This window comes from Balaenoptera ricei, chromosome 1 (genome assembly GCF_028023285.1).
Source record: "Balaenoptera ricei isolate mBalRic1 chromosome 1, mBalRic1.hap2, whole genome shotgun sequence".
Taxonomy (NCBI): Eukaryota; Metazoa; Chordata; class Mammalia; order Artiodactyla; family Balaenopteridae; genus Balaenoptera; species Balaenoptera ricei.
The window spans coordinates 18,677,656-18,692,628 of record NC_082639.1 but is presented as its reverse complement, the minus strand read 5'-3'; the positions used below and the strand labels follow the sequence as shown (position 1 = coordinate 18,692,628).

Sequence of the window (14,973 nt, the reverse complement as noted above, 5' to 3'; positions counted from 1 at the left end):
GACCAGCTTGTTTCCTACGGAAACATAAGCTCCATGTTTTTCACCACTGAATTTACAGCATCTAACGTAATGTCTGACACATAATAGGTAATCAATAAATGTTTTAATAAGCTAAGTGTCCAAAGCGTCTTGGAAAATATAAACATAGAGAAACAACATGTCTCCTACAGAGCACAACAGATTATCAAATCACTTAATTGCTATGGATGCAGATTGATGCAAAAATAATGCTTTTTTGTCGTTTTGTAAAATAAAAGTTCATTTAAACAGTTCTTGAGTCTCTGCTATCTGCTTGGCAATGTGCTACATGCCAGAAGCATTCTAACAGATGGAGAAACACTGCAATACATGAACAATGCACACTCAGGAAGCCGTTAGTAACAAAGACAGTGTAGATGACAATGGAGACTAAGATGTGAGGTTTGCGTCCCATTTTGGTAGGGAACAGCCTTTAATGGGGAGAAAACCCCGTGCATAGGTGAAGGAAACAACCAAGAAGGGTGTATGCGAGGGGCGACCTGGGCAAAGGCGCTCAGGGAGTGAGTCCACCGCGTGCAGAAAGCACTGGAGAGGCAGGCCTATCTCTGCAAGGACACACACCTCCTTCCCATGCACACGAACACGAGAGGCCGTAAATTCTTCTCTTGCCGTTGAGAGATCTGATAAAAGCCAGGTTATAACATGGGCCAGACAGGGGAAAACCTGTCCCTCCGAATTGTAATATTTAAAACTCCGTCCAGTTTGTAAAAACTGTACAGTATGGTGTACGGGTTAAAACATCTGCTTCCTGACTTGGCGGGGGCGGTTAAGAGGGGAGAACGCGGTGCAAGGGAGAAAAGGGCGGCAAAATAAAGCGCTTAAGAAAGAAAGAGCGGGCTACCGGGAGAAGGGGAGGCAGCTCAAGAAGCCAATGAATGAGATCTAAGCTGCAGCACGTACTCCCGCCGCCCGCATGCGCAGGCGCACGCCGCGTGATCTCGCGGGAAAGAACCGTTGCAGGTCCCGGCGTTGCACTCAGGTAGGAGGTGGGGGGGGAGGCGGGAGTGAACTCTCGCGAGAAGAGGCGGTTGCCGTAGCGGAGTTCTCCGGCTGTGTGTCTCGAGGTTCCGGCGCCGGAGCTGCGGACGGTTTGCTGCGACCGTTAGTGTCCCTGCTGAGACCCACGCCGCCGTCATGTCCCGGTACCTGCGTCCCCCCAACACGTCTCTCTTCGTAAGGAACGTGGCGGACGATACCAGGTATGTACAGGGGAGGCACTCCGGGCCCAAGAGGGGAGGCCGCGGGCGCTCGGAAAGGACCGGTGCGGCGGCGGCGGCGCGCTGGGCCTGCGCCGGGGGAGGGGAAGGGCTGAAGATGGCGGGTCCCGCGCTGGCTTTCTGGCCCGAACTAGGCCGCGCAGCCGGCATAACCGCCGCGTGGGAGCGAGGGCGGCGCCGCTGGTCCTCCCGGGTAGCCGCGGGAGAGCGGGCCGCGTGGCGGCGTTTCGGTCCCCTCCCCCTCCGCAGATGGGGGCCCCTTCCTTCCCGCTTCCTCTCCGGGCGTTCAGCCTCAGCCTCCACCGAACATCAGCTCCCCCCATTGATTTGAAGTTCACGTTCTTTGGGGTGCACGCCCCCTTGGCCCAGAAATTTTTTTTTTTTCCTAGTTAAAAAGAAAAACTGCTCTGCAGTAAAATAACGGGATCGGGGGAGGGGAGTATGGCGAAGCATTTGCTACCCTTTTTGTTGTTGTGTTTTATTTGCGATTTTTTTTTTTTTTGGTGTTGTAGATGTTTGGATAAAGGGAATGTTGAGATTAGAGATATAAAATTCTTCCACTTAAACGGTACGAACTAGTTCTTCCCATTTCCGCGAAATACTGGCCACCCTTTGAAAACGGAGGTTTAGGAAGCCTCTACCATTAGGACGTTGATAGCTAAATTGGATTAATCTGGACCGTCCCTTTGTTCTCGCCAATTCCCTTAATTGCTTGGAGTTGCCGTCAGACTTTTTTGGAGGAGATTTTATCACAGGATGAGATTGACTGTTTAACAAATAATCACTCTACACACACACAAATCAAAAAAATTTAGGTAGCCTCGTATGATTTATATTTTTCTGTCTTACCTTTAAGTAGGGTAAGTAAGCAATAGTAATTACTCTAGCATCTAGGAAACTTTCCCCTTTATGTCATATTGACATTTATATATTTGTGACTTTTATTTTTCAAACAGTATCTACCTACTATTAAGTGTGTAACCCTGTCGCTAAAATTTGGAGGTAAAATAAGTGCTTTGTATTTTTCAGAATACTAGAGGTGCTTTGATACTGTTAAAAAAAAACATAGCAGTAGTTACCTACAACTTAATGCTACTATACTTTTTATGAAAAATGAAGGCTGTGGATAAAAGCAATAGAGATAAGTTGTAATCAAGTTTACTTAAATGTCTGTTTTCCTGTTGTTAATGTAAAATAGTAATAGGTTTTATTATAAACTGCATTATTATCTTCCAGAATCTTGTATTCTGGCTTTTCTTTTTCAAAAAGACATATTGTTGTATATTCTTACTATTGGCTCTTGATGTTGAGATTTAGAAAGCTTGTTTGTTTCAGGTCACCCAGGAACATAGCACAGCCTCTTTCATTAATTGAGATATTACAGAAAGAAACCTATTTCTTACAAATAAACTTTCAAAGGAGTGGACTTAAAAATTTGGCATCTTTTTATGATGTTTTAGGTCTGAAGATTTACGACGCGAATTCGGTCGTTATGGTCCTATAGTTGATGTGTATGTTCCACTTGATTTCTACACTCGCCGTCCAAGAGGATTTGCATATGTTCAATATCCTTTCTTCAGATGGCTGATTAGTGAGGGGTGTTGAAGTTTGAAATTCAAGTTTTTGTAAGAGGTAACATCTAAAAAGTAGTTTTTTTTTTTTTTTTGGTCTTCTAATAAATGTTTTGTCTTCAATTTTTTCTAAGTTAATTCTGACTCTGACTCACACGTTGCTCTTACTATTTCTTAAAGTTGATCCAAAAACAGTAACATATTTCAATTCCCATTCATGCTGCTGAAACTCAAATCAATGATTATAATATGTGATTTAAATCTGAATACACTCTGGTTGCTACCACCTTTAATGTAACTCAAAAGTTAATATGTTCTTGTGCTTAGCAATTAAAGTTTGGTATTCTTGTTTGTTAACTTGAATCACGTGATCAAAAACAAATTGTATAACAATGAGGTAAACTTCTTTAATATTGTCCCCTAATTTGCTGTCCTCTGTTGTTACCTCAGAGAATGTAAAGCTGTACAGTTATGGCGACCCCAAAGAGAAAGCATGAAAGAACCTTTAGAGTAGAGTTCAACACTTAAGGCAAGTAGACAAGCCAAAGACCTTAAGGATCAGGCTTGAAGAGAAGGGAGAGTTTGGGAAAAGAAAATATAAAGAAAAGCTGGAAGAAGGACAAGCCTAATGGGAGACAAAGCCTCGCTTTATCTACAAAAGGGGGAAAAGGTTGTTTTTCAAAGTTAAAGATAAAGCCATCTGTCATATTTGGCCAAGCATCTCATGACAAGTCCTTCTGACAAGCACTTAAAGAGTTAAAGGTCAAGATGAAGTTGAATGATGGCCAAGATTAAAGGAGTCATACCTGATGTATCCTACAGAATAACTATTTTCCTTTTTTTTTTTTTTTTTTCTCCTCATGTTTTGTAAGCAGTTAATTTTCAAAATTATTCTGGTTTGGTCTAGTGACAAAACCTGTAACTTGATTTACGTGGGCCTTTGATGTTGTGATGTGGTCTTGTATAAATGCACTCTCTCTTAGCTTGTGAAGTTAAAGTGTACCAGGATGTAATGTTGTTAAGCTTAAACTCAGCATATTTCTGTTTTGGACCAAGTGGTCAGGTGCTATAGGGTAGCAGGCAGTGCTCTTTGGAGTAGCATGAGGTTCTGGAGTCAAGCCGACTCCATAGAGCCGTGCTTAGAGGGCAGACAGGTGCATGCACTGGGAACTACTTAGAAACGGCTCTGGTGGTTTTAGAAGGTCAGATCCACTAAAGATACTGTCTGTTTATAGATTTTTTTAAAGGGGCTGCTAGGGGCACACACATACTCCTAACGTCTGAAGCTTAGCTCTGTGAAACCTGCTGGCCCTGACTGCTTTAGCACATGTGATCAGTTGGCCCAGAATGGGTTGCAGAAGGCCTTATCTTTGGTATGGGTACGTAATCAGGATCTGTGGGAAATTGTTCCTTGGCCCAGAGTTTCAGGTGACATTACTTCCTTCAGTGAGATCACCTCCTTGTGGCAACAAAGGTTTGGGCTGTGGACTTCAGGCTAGGAAGAATTCTCATTGCTTAAATTCAGTGGATCTCTTGAAACTTAGCAGAGTTCTAATGAGACTTAGGCAAAATGCCAAAAGCTGCTACTTCTGCAGGGCCAGTGATCAAGGACAGTTGTGGGAATTGGTTGCAAAGCTCTGTTACAGAGAGGATAAGAGGTATATCTGGCTTGGTTAAAATAAAAAAAGGTAACGGTACATTCTGGCTTACAATGTTGGCCTGAGTTTACCTGGTTTGGAGGTGGCCTGGGAACCAGGATCAGCAGTTAGACTCAAGAGTATGTGATACTTGAGCCAGGAAAGAGTTAACCAAAGGAATCTCAAGGTGAATTATGGCTAAAAAAAACCACAAAGTCTGTCTGTGGTCTTCAAATAGTTAAAACGAAATAGGTATCAGGATTTTGCAAAGACCCTGAGTACAAATTTCTCCGTAACTGGCATCAGAATGATATTTGACTGTCCCTGCTGTGGTCCTCTTTTCTATCTGACCCCATTCCCAGCTAGCTTTCTCTTAACAGGTCAGGTAGAACCTTGCCATGGTTCATCCAATCCAGGATTCTGTTTTTGAGGGTAGCCCCAGAGGATGATTGGCTTTCATTAATAATTTTTATACTTCTTGGTCTAAATCCTTTAAGAAGTTATTCTGTCTCTCAAAGTAGCAAAGTAGTATACCCTTCAAATGAACTTGTTCTTTTTAATTATTTTAGAGCTCAACTGCATTAACCTGGAGGGGTGTTTGATTATAGTGTTCAAGGTTCTAAACTCCCCATCAACCTTTGTCTTTTCATGATGAAATCCTCGTGATTTAGGACTTGAGAAAACCTCTCGTTCACTACACATAATAGCCTCAGAGAGAGAGAACTGGGACCCTGTTGTGGTCTTTAAGTCCTTCCAGAACAAAAAATAGGAAATCTAGTGAGGCAGACCTTAAAGTTAGTCTCTGGAATAAAAGAATATTAATATCAGTCTTGAAGGGAGTATATCGCTTCAAGGATGTTTTTTAATCAGCACTCAAGATCTGCACTCCTCTCAAATTTAAGAAATAGAAATGGACAAGTTAGAATAGTGAATTTTAGTACAGAATGAAAATCCACAGCCAGACCTAGCCTAGCTTCCCTTCAGAAGCTTTTATATCAAACACTGCTCTGAATATGTGCTTGGCTTCTATTAGAATGGTGGTTTTAGGAAAGGAACTAAATTTGGTCAGAATAGCTTTGTTGGGGGAGAACAAGGCAACAGCCTCTCAGATCAAAAATGGGTACCAGCAGATCCTGCTTTAGGCTTATAAATATTATCTTGAAATTTCTCAAATTGAAAACCAGTCCCAAACGCACTTCTCTACGGGAAGCTTTATGTTTAGTGTCAAGGTTAGGGCTTTCCAGTCCAGGAATCTTTAGAAATGGTCTGTTATTTCTTGGCAGCATGCTTTTATAGTCTGTGCATGGATATAATATGATGTCTTAAGTATTGCTTGATACTGTCTTGATATCTACAAGTGGCTGGTGTACCAGTCTTCCCAGTAGGTGTAATAAGGAAGACAACTAAGTGAAATAATAATGTTAGATATGTCTGAGAAAAATAGCAAGATTAATTTGAGGTTGATGCTTTAGTTTCTTGTAAGGTATATTCCGCTTGCTTACACAAGAACTATTGGCATTTTCTTTTTTTCATTTGAAACAAAAATATGAAAAACAGTTTTGGTTTTATTTTAAGAAATTTTTGTTTTAGCATACAAAATAAAATTGGCATTTGTTTTTCTTTTTTGTCTTGTAAAATTCTTAAAACTCAGGAAAATCTTCTGATGGGATTACTTGGTAGTTCAGCTATAATAGGCCTTATTTCAGTGATAACTTTATAATATGTATTCATAAGTGTTTTCAAACTCATGCCTTAGGGAGTCACAAGTGCTTTAATACTCTAAAGTGTTTATAGCTGAATCAACCAACCAGTTAGTGGGGTCTGGTTGATTTTCTAGAATAATATCGAGAGATTGTGAATTGTTCCAGACTTACCAACTGAACTTTCATTCATTATCAAAGTTTGCAAAACTTCCCAAGCCCCTTAACATTTAGCACATTTGAGGATGTTCGTGATGCAGAAGATGCTTTACATAATTTGGACAGAAAATGGATTTGTGGACGCCAAATTGAAATACAGTTTGCACAGGGGGATCGAAAGAGTAAGTACCTTTATGCCTATATGTAAAATGCATCATTTCTTTTTTTTTTTCTGTATATAGATTTTTTTTTACTTGGAGTATAATTGCTTTACAAAGGTGTGTTGGTTTCTGCTGTATAACAAAGTGAATCAGCTATGTGTATACATCTGTCCCCTCCCTCTTGGGCCTCCCTCCCACCACCACCCCCATCCTACCCATCTAGGTCATCACAGAGCATTGCCCTGAGCTACCTGTGCTATACCACAGGTTCCCACTAGAGGTGTGGATGGACCTAGAGTCTGTCATACAGAGTGAAGTAAGTCAGAGAAAAACAAACATGTATTAATGCATATATGTGGAACCTAGAAAAAGCGTACAGATGAACCTGTTTGCAGGGCAGGAATAGAGATGCAGACATAGAGAATGGACGTGTGGACACAAGAGGGGAAAGGGGGGAGGGTGGGATGAATTGGGAGGTTAGGTTTGACATAAATACAGATTTTTTTAATTTTATTTTTTTAGCCAATTTATTTTACTTTTGGCTGCTTTGGGTCTTCGTTGCTGCGCGCGGGCTTTCTCTAGTTGCGGTGAGCGGGGGCTACTCTTCGTTGCAGTGCATGGGTTTCTCATTGCGGTGCCTTCTCTCTCGCAGAACATGGGCTCTAGGCACACGGGCTTCAGTAGTTGTGGCACGCGGAAATACATCATACTTATACAAATTGTTCTGAGAGTGCTTCTTGGAAGTATTGTGCAATATGTCTATCTGTTCAAAACCCAGAAAGATAGTTTTTGGGAAGATAGAGTATTTTGAATACTTTGCAGAATTTCAGGGTAGACAAAAGGATTTAGAATGCAGTGATCAGAATGCCTGAAATATGTTTGGACTCTTTAAGAAGGTAGATCAGTACTGTCAGCTGTGGCATGTTTAATAGACTAAGAGTGGAATTGAAAAGAATAAACTTTGGAAAGTTTTAGTTCTCTTGAGCCATTTCTTTCTGCATAAAGATCAGCAAGGTGTAATTGGGTAATTATGTAGGTGCCTGGCTTTAGAAATGAACAGATAGACTGGGAAAGACTATATAGATTAAATTTAGAAAAGATTTTATACTAGTACTTGGTTTTTATTAATATGCAGGCATACACCAGGTGTTGGCTGCATGCTAATGAGGCATAAGTACAGGCTTTGGGGTCAGATACACCTGGTTTTGAATTCTGGCTCAACTGTTATGTTTCCTTAAGCAAGATATTAAAAGATAGAGATTAAAATAGCTGCTGGAAAAAAAAAAAAAGTTGCTAAAGAGAGGGGGAGTGCTTAGGTAGACACAAGCTATTGGTGATTCTCTAGTTCTTGGGTTGAATGATAGGTTCCGGGGTAGTCAGTGTTATTTATACATTCATACACACATGCATAAAGTATCTGCTTCATAGGATGGAATGAGATAACGTAAGGATTGAGGACTGTCCGGGATGTGGGTATTGTCTAAGGCATTCGACAAGTGTTAGTTTTCTTCTGCTTTTCTTTGTCATGGTTTCTCAGAACTGTATAACTATATATTATTGCATTTTGACACTACATATCATTCGTAGGCCACCATTAAGTATTTTGTCATTGTTAATTTTGTTCCTAATGAATGGAGACCATGGTAGGATAATTCCAAATTAGCATATGGTTCAGAAGTCATTTGTATCTTAATTCGGAATTTTAAAAGTACTTTCATGGTATATTTTCCTAATGTCGAAGTAGTTGGCATATTTTTGGACAACAAACTAGATGTGAGAGGTCTTTGAAAAAACAAAATAGTTGGGGAGATATTTGAGGGTATCATTTTTAACATAAAAGTCTTCTGATAGACTTGCTTGAAAATAAATACCTTTTCCAAGATTAACATTCACAAGTAGCCACAGATTTGGAGGCATAAAGGAAGGGGATGCAGGAATTTTTCCTATAATTTGGAGGCTTAAATACTACGTTTTTAATGTTTGTAAATATTTCTGTTCTGTGTATTTCATAGCTCCAAATCAGATGAAAGCCAAGGAAGGGAGGAATGTGTATAGTTCTTCACGCTATGATGATTATGACAGATACAGACGTTCTAGAAGCCGAAGTTACGAAAGAAGGAGATCAAGAAGTCGTTCCTTTGATTACAACTATAGAAGATCTTATAGTCCTAGAAAGTAAGTGATGTGTACCACAGAAAAGATTTAGTTTGTTGGCCTTTAATTTTTTTAAATCTTGTGTACTTTTAATTATGTACATTGTATGCTTCATTGAGACTAAAAATATTTTTAGTGCTTTGTTTTAAAAGTTTTATGGTTCACTTTTTTAATTAGAAACTTGTAAATAGACATGTGTCACTGTTTGCTTTTTCTGATGTACTTTTTAGCAGTAGACCGACTGGAAGACCACGGCGTAGCAGAAGCCATTCCGACAATGATAGGTAAATAACTTTGCTTTGAAAAAGACTATACATTTTTCAATTTCAGAGTGAACTTTTGCTCTAAAAATAACAAATTTGATTAATATAGAATCTAATTTTTACTCTAATTGTATCTCTCCTCTGTTTTGAAAGATTCAAACACCGAAATCGATCTTTTTCAAGATCTAAATCCAATTCAAGATCACGGTCCAAGTCCCAGCCCAAGAAAGAAATGAAGGCTAAATCACGTTCTAGGTCTGCATCTCACACCAAAACTAGAGGCACCTCTAAAACAGATTCCAAAACACATTATAAGTCTGGCTCAAGATATGAAAAGGAATCAAGGAAAAAAGAACCACCTAGATCCAAATCTCAGTCAAGATCACAGTCTAGGTCTAGGTCAAAATCTAGATCAAGGTCTTGGACTAGTCCTAAGTCCAGTGGCCACTGATAGTATAAACCATGATATTTTTAGGCATGTATCATTCATTTACTCATAGTTTGGTTTACTTAAATTATCAGGAATACAATGTTGCAATGATGCTTAAAAAAACACTTGTCAGTTTTCCCTGTACCAGGCAATGGTTATTATTAAAATGAAATGCTGTTGAGAAGCCACTCTTAAGAGTCCAGTTTGTTTAATGTTATGGGCAGCTACCAATTTGTGGTGTCTCTGTATATTTTTGTAAAGATTCTCATTTTTTAATGCTTGAGGTATTGGTGAAAAGATGTTGGTTGACCATAATTTGCAACATTGTCTTATTAAAAATAAACTTTCATATCCATATTTGGTAGAACTGTTAACCTAGAAATGTAGCTTGCTAATAAGGTAGAATGATACAAAAGTGAAGTTGTAGCCACCCTACAACACTGACCCGACTAGACACATTTAGGTTCAGGGTGGACCTTTTTGTCTTGTCAAGGTGTCGAGACCCACGATGATAATTTATGGCACAGTGTGGAATAGTTCTTTTGTTAACCCCACTGTCTCGGGAAATGACGCCAACTGGGTTAAGTAGCATTTTCAGGGAGATGGAGTTTTTGATTGAAACACGGAGCCTTCACTTTTCTGGTTTCTGTGAAGATTTGGAACCATACAAACATCGGAAAAACCCCCCTTAAAATTTGGGCAGGTTGATGATGGCAGAAATAATTTTAAGGGGAAAAGAATGCTCTTATGCAGTTACTCTAAACTTTAAGGAGCATTGTTGACCATAATATTGCTTAGTTTTCTCACTGCTGTTAAAAGCAAGTAAAGTGTTTTCAAAGTAGGTTTTGTTTGTGTGTGCGCATAGTGTAAAAGGACTGAATTTTGATGCTTAAAGCACTTGGTGTGTGCATTTGTATCAAAATTTGCCCGTATCTTTATGAAGGAGGCTTGTTCTTCACGCCTCAGTTTATTTAATGTGAGGCAAGTAAAAAGACAACACTCCCATTCTACGTGATTCTGTGGTGCCATGAGATTTTAAATAATTCTGGAAAAAACTAAGAAAGTCACATCTCTTGAGGTTTTGACTGATTATCCATGTAGTACCTGATGAAAATAATACCCTAACTCTTTATAATTTCTAACATCTCTCTGCGAGATCATTTGGGGGCAATAAAAAGTGACTTGACGTGTCCAGTCTCATTTCAGAATAAAAGCTGGCATCCTTAAAATTTTTAGATTGCTTGCTTACAGGCATAATAAGTAAGAAATGTTGTGGGGAAACCATTCCTTTTAGAGGATTACTTTTTTCAATTTTGGTTTTAGTAATCTAGGCCTTGCCTGTAAAGAACAAAAGGTGGTTTTAAATACTGTTTGTGGAATGTGTTTAAAGGATTGATTCTAGAACCTTTGTATATTTGATAGTATTTCTAACTTTCATTTCTTTACTGTTTGCAGTTAATGTTCATGTTCTGCTATGCAATCATTTATATGCACGTTTCTTTAATTTTTTTAGATTTTCCTGGATGTATAGTTTAAACAACAAAAAGTCTATTTAAAACTGTAGCAGTAGTTTGCAGTTCTAGCAAAGAGGAAAGTTGTGGGGTTAAACTTTGTATTTTCTTTCTTATAGAAGCTTCTAAAAAGGTATTTTTATATGTTCTTTTTAACAAATATTGTGTACAACCTTTAAAACATCAATGTTTGGATCAAAACAAGACCCAGCTTATTTTCTGCTTGCTGTAAATTAAGCAAACATGCTATAATAAAAACAAAATGAAGGAAATAATGATTAACTGGAATTATTATAGTTTTGAATGAGATTATACAATAACAGCGGATTTAGGAGTATTTTAAATCAGTGTTGCACTAGGCACAGGTTTTACTTTGGAAATGATAGAACCTGCCAGAAAGGTACATCTTTTACGTAGTAGTTAAAAATTCCTTATGTAATGTCAGAGTTGTTTCATTATTGCTTATTAAACCCCTTGGGTTAAATAACTTAGAGGTTATTGGTAGTGTTAAGATACGCATTAAAATGAAATTTGAGTCAGCTAATTTTAAGTTTATATTTTCATTATTAGATGGACCAATAATTCTACTCTTCCCCATCCTAAACAAGATGGATTGGGCCTTATGTTTATGGTGTGCTTTAAAATATTTTTGCATTGAATGTTCGTGAGCACTTAATATTAAGTGATAATCACTGTGGGGAACTGGTTTAGGTGTTTTGTGGTTTGAGTTCAAGCTGCTTTATAATGACAAGTATAGCTGATATTTATTGAGTATTTATGATGTGCCAGACACTGTTCTAAAAGCTTTATGTGTTAACTCATTTACTCATCACGAAACCCTATGAGAAAGATACTTTTATTTTCTCGTGTAACAGATGATAAGGAAATGGAGGCACAAAGAAAAAGCAATAAAAGGCAGATCCAGGATTTGAGCTCAGCCGGATCCTTAGATGTTTTTTTTTTTAATGGACTGTAATTAGAGTAGATTGGGGAAATAACCCGTTTAATTTTTCTTAGTCTGTATAGAATTAGAAGTAATAGTTTCGTTTTTATTTTTTACTTGTGTCACTTATTTTTAGACTCATGCTATTTTCTTGAGAACCTTATATGTTATTTCTAAAGTGACATACCTAAATAACATAGCTTCAAAGGGACTATTTTATATTTGAACCCATGATAGGATCCTACTGATACTTAAGGATCCTTATACAGGGCTTTAATGTTGGGTTACATGGTTGAGTTCCATAATTATTGAGTATCTACTGTGTGTCTGGCACGGCTCAGTATTGGAGTAGAACATATCAAGACTCAAGTGAGAGCTGACACTTCACCTCTCTTTTTGCTTAAGATCTCTCTGCATTTTTTTTTTTTTTTGAAGCCAAGTAAGCAAGAAGAATAATGACAGATAATGCTTCAGTGAGAAAGGAAAGGTGCTACATAGAGTATGAGCTGTTAAGTTACAACCCAGGGAAAAGACCTGGGAACTATTATACTATTCTCTTGAAAATTTGGCCCTGTAAGCTGCTACATCCAGTTCAACTAACAAAATCCTGTATACCACAGAGAAGAATAAAGAAAACCAAACTGACAAACATCCTTCTTTTATTTAAGACCAAACTGCAGCTGGAATACCCAGTACAGTTCTGCTTACTACACTTCAAGAAAGATCTGAGAAAGCGGAAAAAGAACCAAAGAAGGGCAGTTCAAGCGACCAAAGGGTGGGTGGAAGGTGCTGCAGTATGAATACTGTACGAATATTTTGACTCTGGTCTGAAAAGATAAAAGAATGTTATCGAAACTACATGGAATAATTGAAGTCCCTTCAAGTTTGAAAGTAAGCATTTTAGGACAAATAAAAGGAAATTCAACTTTGTACTTGTGGAAACTAATCCCTAAATCTGAATAGGTTTATATTGATTCATGGGTAACAGGTCCATGTTAAATTGGAAACTAGGATGTTTGAATATCAAGGAAGACAGCCATAGTCTCTTACAGTGCCTCTATTGGTCTGTCTCAAACTGAATTGGGTGAGAAAAGGTATGGTCCAGTATAAACTTGCTTATCTCTTAAAAGTCAGTTCTGTTTTTGCTATTGGCAAATCTTGCCTTTGTTTATTCCAGTGCCAGTGTTTTCTGCTTAATGGTTTGCTTTGTTGGCATCTGAGTTTCCTTACTTGTATGCCACATGCGGTTTACATCTTCCTTAAACACTCTCCCACATAAATTCCAATTATACTTGACATCCAGCTAAGAGGGTCCATCTCTTCTCACCTCTTTCCTAGTCAGTATATTCAGCAAACATTTACTGAGCCCTTACTGTGGGCAAAAATTGTACTGGGTAATTGGGGAGAAAAATAGATAAAATTCACTTATTCAATAAATGTCTACTGAGCACAATCTAGTGAATCATTACAGTGTGGCCTCACTGTTTTGTTTGAGGTGTATTATAACTATTTTACACCATTTATATCCTATGTAATTATAAAACCCAATATACTATCAAAGATAAGTAATTTTGTGGTTATTTGCCATTTAAAAGTATCCAGTATTTGTTTTCATCCCATTAATACAAATAATGAAAAAATGATGTTTTAATCTGTAATAAACTGATTTACTGTGCAGTGACTGTAATATACTAGAGTTATATATAATTGTTAACTCTGCCTCCTCAAACACGTTAGGAAACAATCCCCAAAATAAGTATTTAACTTTGCATCAGATGTAAAGGAGACTCTGGGTGCTATAATTAGATTATTTTGAGGCAGACAGCTGTTATTCCCAACTGATTTAGTATGTTCTGTAATTGAGAAAATGTTCACCAAATATACTTTCTAGTGATTTACATGTACATTTTATAGGGGACATGTTCTGTGTATAGTGAATAAATAACTTTTATAGTATCACAAAATGTTTTGGATTCCTTAGTTCCTTATTAGGATATGAAGTTTATCTATACATTGATTTCATCATTTGCATATTTGATTTTTGTCTTTATTTCTGCCACAATTAAAACTTTTTGCGTGAAGTTACTCATCTAAAAATACAGAAGTGTTTAAGCCTTTAATTTATAAAGATTTTGAAAATATAGCAGAATATACCTAAGGGAGATATGAAATGGAGGTATTTTTACCCGTTTTAATTTTTCAAACTTGCCTGAGATCACACAGTAAGTGGCAGATACTAGATTAAGTGTCCAAGGTTTTTCATTTGGTTCATTTTTTTATCAAATGGGGAAATTTTATAACAATACAATTAATATAATGGAATCTAGAGTTCACTTAGAAGATTTAATAGATTTATGAAAATAGTTTAATTACAAAAAGTATTTGTAACTTTCTTGGATGGAAAAGGGGTTAAATGTAATCCAAGATCTCAACAGCTGTTGACTCACTTTCCAGCCTGGCTTTCCAAATTTCAATCTCGTATTGCATTTTGACCATATTCCTGTTTACAAAATCCTGAGATAATTTTGAAGTGGGGAGGCTGTGACTTGAACAGCACAGTGGCAGCTCAGGAATAAAGTAAGTGTTCAACTAGGCGGTCTGTCAAAGCTTTTAGGAGTCCCAGGAGTGAATTGTCCTCACTGATGAAAGAAGTCAGCAACCTATTCATCTTCAACGACTGACATCTGTAAGACATAGCTAGCTGCTATGGAAAAGGATCTTTTTGGGGTTTTCCCTTTGTCCCTTCCTCCAGCAGTGTCGCTTATGTTCATTGTGTTGTTTCTATGTATTCCTAACAGTTGTTTCACCCTTATGTTAAAGATGGGATTCCTTTTTTATTTGGAGTACAAAGCAAGGCATGTAAATTCATTTTGTTGAAAATTGACATAGAGTAGTTTGTAAAGAAGTAAAAGGCCTTTTTGTGTCGTTTGTTGTAGAGCACATCTCTGAATGCTAGATAATGAAATAAACTGGTCTAGGATCCAAAAAATCTTGGATTTTTTTTTTTTTTTTTAGGTTTAGTTCTGCCTGACAGATTTGTGGCTGGGTAGGCTTTCCTCATTTGTGTAAGAGGTTTGAGATGTACTCTATCCCACTTGGTTTACGAAGTAATTGCCTATGAGAAAGTTAAAGAAACACTAGAAAACTAGTGTTTTCCTTCAGTTTTTTTCCACTTTGTGCTTGCTTCT

General features: G+C 37.8%; 1 protein-coding gene across 8 annotated transcripts; it reads left to right on the top strand.

Moving 5' to 3' along the window:
• Positions 1 to 1,036: 1,036 nt before the first annotated feature.
• SRSF10 (serine and arginine rich splicing factor 10) lies at positions 1,037 to 12,714 on the top strand. 8 transcript variants are annotated; one of them, XM_059915942.1, is made up of 7 exons: positions 1,038 to 1,238; positions 2,717 to 2,823; positions 6,404 to 6,505; positions 8,497 to 8,659; positions 8,869 to 8,922; positions 9,055 to 9,156; positions 12,454 to 12,714. In XM_059915942.1, the coding sequence occupies exons 1-7, from the start codon at positions 1,174 to 1,176 to the stop codon at positions 12,512 to 12,514; spliced, it is 654 nt and encodes a 217-aa protein (XP_059771925.1). In that variant the 5' UTR covers positions 1,038 to 1,173; the 3' UTR covers positions 12,515 to 12,714. The 8 variants fall into 8 exon arrangements, with proteins under 8 accessions (XP_059771919.1, XP_059771925.1, XP_059771918.1 ...); XM_059915936.1 differs by lacking the exon at positions 12,454 to 12,714 and having other exon boundaries at positions 1,037 to 1,238; positions 8,872 to 8,922; positions 9,055 to 12,447; XM_059915935.1 differs by lacking the exon at positions 12,454 to 12,714 and having other exon boundaries at positions 9,055 to 12,447.
• Positions 12,715 to 14,973: the final 2,259 nt, after the last annotated feature.

Excerpts from the sequence above, each read along its gene's own strand:
- SRSF10 (XM_059915935.1), top strand. The coding sequence starts at position 1,174 with ATGTCCCGGTACCTGCGTCCCCCCAACACGTCTCTCTTCGTAAGGAAC. Across the intron at positions 2,824-6,403 it reads AGGATTTGCATATGTTCAAT|TTGAGGATGTTCGTGATGCA; the intron begins ATCCTTTCTTCA and ends CATTTAGCACAT. Across the intron at positions 6,506-8,496 it reads TGCACAGGGGGATCGAAAGA|CTCCAAATCAGATGAAAGCC; the intron begins GTAAGTACCTTT and ends TGTATTTCATAG.